Source organism: Etheostoma spectabile, chromosome 7 (genome assembly GCF_008692095.1).
Source record: "Etheostoma spectabile isolate EspeVRDwgs_2016 chromosome 7, UIUC_Espe_1.0, whole genome shotgun sequence".
Lineage (NCBI taxonomy): Eukaryota > Metazoa > Chordata > Actinopteri > Perciformes > Percidae > Etheostoma > Etheostoma spectabile.
In genome coordinates this window covers 17,591,430-17,595,930 of record NC_045739.1, presented here as the reverse complement: position 1 = coordinate 17,595,930, position 4,501 = coordinate 17,591,430, and the positions used below count along the sequence as shown (strand labels likewise).

At 37.5% G+C, this 4,501-nt stretch overlaps 1 protein-coding gene and 1 long non-coding RNA gene across 7 annotated transcripts in view; one reads left to right on the top strand and one right to left on the bottom strand.

Annotated features, from left to right (window-relative positions):
* cfap74 (cilia and flagella associated protein 74) overlaps positions 1 to 4,501 on the bottom strand; it is a 60,843-nt gene that overhangs the window by 34,467 nt on the left and 21,875 nt on the right. For all 6 annotated transcript variants that reach the window (XR_004332789.1, XM_032521342.1, XM_032521345.1 and 3 more), the window contains exons 15-18: positions 3,942 to 4,008; positions 3,027 to 3,116; positions 2,468 to 2,647; positions 2,122 to 2,242 (exon numbers count right to left, since the gene is read on the bottom strand). Coding sequence is in view for 5 of the 6 variants with exons in the window: in XM_032521342.1 (XP_032377233.1) it covers positions 2,122 to 2,242; positions 2,468 to 2,647; positions 3,027 to 3,116; positions 3,942 to 4,008 (458 nt within the window). In the remaining variant the exon portion in view is untranslated. The remainder of the gene's footprint in view (positions 1 to 2,121; positions 2,243 to 2,467; positions 2,648 to 3,026; positions 3,117 to 3,941; positions 4,009 to 4,501) is intronic.
* Positions 1,433 to 4,501, top strand: part of LOC116692809 (uncharacterized) — a 20,974-nt gene continuing 17,905 nt past the window's right edge. Inside the window, exon 1 of the long non-coding RNA XR_004332790.1 lies at positions 1,433 to 1,542. This is a non-coding gene — a long non-coding RNA (uncharacterized LOC116692809). The remainder of the gene's footprint in view (positions 1,543 to 4,501) is intronic.

Below are 4,501 nucleotides of genomic sequence, written 5' to 3'. Positions count from 1 at the left end.
ACACACACACACACACACACACACACACAGAAAAAACTGAACTCAGGTCAACCCGCCTTGAGGAGCTGCCAACCCATCAAATATAACACAAAGAAAACACTGTAAACTTGGTAGATGAAAGAACAGTTTTATAAAATTTGGCCTCATAGGGGAACTAAGGGAAAGCGCTTGAGGGTCACCAAAATCAGCAGCTATCTTCCAATGTGCAGTATGAATGCACACCTTCAAATAGTGTATAAAATAAGCAATGGATGAGCAGATACAGTAGATCATCAGAATCCTGACAGTTTGGCCTAGAAAAAAAATGTGATGCTTATCTGCAATCTGGCCATTAGTTCAAGAGATATGGGTGATATAAAAAGTGAATAAAAGGCACAAATATCAACTACTGCCAGCAGCCTAGATCAAACAGCTTTTCCCAACAACGGTAAAAAAAAACGTAGACAGTATTTTCCAAAAAGTATTTTGCAGAGGCGAAAGACTGAACAGTTTATCAGAGCATCAGTGGAGGAAAGTGCTGAGTGCAGCGATGAAGACTTCTGATCTGAGGGAACGTTAAGGAAAAAATGTCTCCTTATCATCAGCTGTGAAAACAAGGTGATCCCTCCGCTTTCTGGGTGCGCGCTCATATCTTTTGTTCTTACCAGGACCATATGTCCTAATGAATAGAATGATGAGATAAAATCCACAATGAGAAGATTTTGTCAGCCCTCACTTCCAGTATTTAAGAAGCTGTTTTAGAAAACACTGTCTTCCACAAATGATGTTCATATACAATTGCACTGGCTAATATGTTTAGTAGGTAACAAAATACTGCTCAGATTATATTTTCCTCAACATGACAGCCTTAAGTTTTTAACTGACAATATTCATAAAAATACTGTATTCACTGTTAGTGTATCTTTCTCTACAACATCTTGTGACTAAGGCATGATTATGGCACTGCTTAAGCAACTAAAAACAGTAGACTAAGGATTGTGGGTGCTGGTTAAATATTGAATAGGTCACTACATCCTACTGGACGCTTTTAGTCACCATTGATTTTTTTCAATACTCTGATATAAAATAAGACTAGAAATTTAAAGCCCTGTTAGCCTCTGTGAGGCTGTACTTAGGCACAACAGTGCTTTGTGCAAATTCTTACATAAAGATTATGAAAATGATCGTGCCATATAGTGCTGTCAAACTAATAATTTCTGTTTATCTGTTAATCGGAAACATTAAACACGTTAGAAATGACTTACGGGTAGATGATAGCGGTAGCGATTTTACTTCACTGTTTATGAGAGGTTGTAGTGAGCTCACTTTGTCTGCTAGGATGAAGACTATGGTACTGAATCAAACGGGAAAACATTAGACATGCACTGGCTCTACTCTAAACGTGCTAACAAATAGGGAAGGGGGCTAAATAACTCACCAGATTTCACCAAGTTTAACCAAAAAATCATAGCTTGCACTTTCTTCACATTTTTCATCAGGGTGCAGTTTTTCCTTGTCTTTCATATATGCGTTTACTATTGTGGAACTGGCAAAGACCTGGTTGTTGGGCCAAGTCATTTAGAAGTAAAAATCGCTTAAGGAGCAGAAATTTTAGGAACACCTGGAAACATTCATATTAATGGCCACAGAGAAATACATCGTCATGTCGCTTGCTGAGAATAGTGCCCTTCTCAAGAAACTTTTACTTCCCCAACATTTCATTTACTTACAATATATTTGAATTGTTATAAGTTATAATATAGAGTAACTAACACTCTCAGTGTAGTTTTGGTATAGGCCTACAGAATATCTAATCTTTATCTTTGAAAGAGTTACTTTCTGTACTGTTTAATAATTACAGGTTTGTGTAATTTGGGGTTTCTGTGGCCGGTGATATTTCATTATTTGTATTTTATTTTCAATGCAGATATAATGGCATTTTCTGTTTTTATTCAAAGGCTGAGGCTTCATTGATAAACAAAACCCCAATTATCATCACCGAAAATAGTGAAATCTGAGCAATCCCGGAAGTGGAACGTCGTGGATATAAAAGATTGAGACCAGATTTAAGACCATGTAGAACTCTGATTCTGGTTTAATAATACTTGTTAATAATGTTGTGCTCATGTACAACAGGTTTACCTGAGTGCTCTTGCTGCGCCTCAGAGATCTCCTGACTCTCTTGCTTTGGTTGGAGTTCTCCGGTGCCCAGGGATACAGAGCTGCTCTGGTCAACAGATGTTCTGCTTTGACTGCTTGTCTCCTGTCAACCAACAACACACACATTAGATTTTATACATGACAGTTTATACTTAGGATTGTCTTTAGACCTGATAATGTGAATTGAATACACATTTAACATGTATGCTGTATATCATCTAATTTTAAATTCACAAATTTATAATTTATAGCTGTAAATTTGCTCCATCAGGCCATCAATTAAACATTTTGGGAAAGAAACTCTTGAGGTCAAGATCAACAGCCTGACCTGGCAGGTGATGGCAGAGACATGGGATGCCATCTGGACATGGCTAGTTTCTGGACTGAGACATGTGTCCAGGCTGAAGAGTGTGGCCAGTGCACCCTTGTTGGTCAAGGTGATAGTCCATGAAATAGTCTGGCCCACCACGTGCGAACCAAAGTCAATAAACTGGCTGTCGACTTCCAGCTAGAGAGACAGAGAGGATACATGCACATACAGTACAGTAATTAGCATCAGCAGATAACAAACATCAATTGATTAAATAAGATGCAGAGTATAATTAGACTGTTGTATTGAGATAGATAGCCAGTCAGTTGTTCTTCCGTGGTGGGGTGATTACATATTTATTTGATAATTATTGTTTCTATTATTCCTAAACTAAACTACAACTATATGGGCCAACAAAATCCATTTAGTATATATTGTTGTACGCTACCAAACAACATGTCTAGCAAGAAACGAGACAGATAGAACAAGATAAAAATAGCAAGGCATGATAATGACACTGGTGGTCATTTGGAATGTACACCAATTTTCTCTAGTTTGAATACAGCATACGACTCACATCACATCTCTTTTTGGTGCATCTGACGGGCACAGAGAAGGGACCCACCGCTGATGCAAAGTGGACCTCTCCTTCCAGGTCTTCGTTTATCTAAAGGGATCAGGTAATGGCAAAATGTTTCAATGAACAGTGTTGGCTACCAACATTGTATTCAGAATAAAACTTTGAAATTTGATTAAACTGCCAAAATTTGATTCTAAAACAAACGGGTGGAATGTCGAGCGAGAGAATAAATTATGACTTGGCTTATAAGAAAGAGTAGAAATCTTTCTTCACAAATATATAGTTCCTGTATTACTGTTCATTCTTTTAGTTTTTCAAAGCACATGTGTGTCATTTTTTGCATTTGACTATCATCTTTTATATTATTTGTTAACCGGCCCCTGGGGTGCTGCAGGGAATGTCTCAGGCCTCTGTACCGCTTGTTATTTGCACCGCTCATAATGTCAATAGGCAGATTAGTTAAAGATGATATGATATACAAAGGCACAGAATTTAGCAGTTTCGATTGTGCAATTCTGATCTGATGCAGATGTAAAAAACCCTCAAATTAGAGCTGAAAGCCAGCACCTTAACCTCAGAGGCATAATTTCAAATGTGCCACTGACTGAATATTTAAAATGGAGTACATTCAACGGTGCATCGCAAAGCTATATGAACTGTAAATCAAATAAAGCATAATAGTGTGGAATAATATCCAGTATTATAAATAGTTTGGGATGTTAACAGTTGCACAGACATGCCTGTATGTACTAAAACTAAAAGTCTGTACCATGCTTCATTCCAAATTGATAAAATAATTTTTTTGATACATTTTGCACACTCAAAAGGGGTAAAGACCCCATTTTGAATGCAGATCTGAGACTGCAGTCACATGCGCTGTGGATGTGTAAAAGGAGGGGGGATGCTACTAACCATAGGTTGAAAAACAGCCTGCATGTCACAGGACATCCCAGTAGATAAAGAACCAGGAGGCTCAAAGCTGAAACACAAATCACAATGAATAAGAAAATCTGCATTTATTTTTCCAGTCTAAATGCAACTTTTATTTACCCCATAAGGAAAATAGAACGCTGTTACTATGGTTATTCATCTGGATATTACACAGTTGAGACAAGTTGCTCAGAATAAAATATTTGATCAAATGTTGATATGACATATGTCTGATGAGTTCCACAATGTAAAACTACTGTTTGATTTTTTCTTTTCATGGCCTTAAACATATGTGTACAGAAATAACATAAAACAAGGCTCAAAGGAAACACTTTGTATTTAAAGCAGCAAACAATGTATATGCATCTGCGGGAGGAAATATGCTGCATTCAACAAAAGATTAGAAGCTTTAACTGTAATGCTGAAGTATGATGAATCTTCTGAGACTGGAATACATAGGCCGAAGAATGAGCTGAGGTAAAAAATCAATCTGATGCTCAGTTTGCACATACAGTGGGGCTCGAAAGTTTGGGCACCCCAGG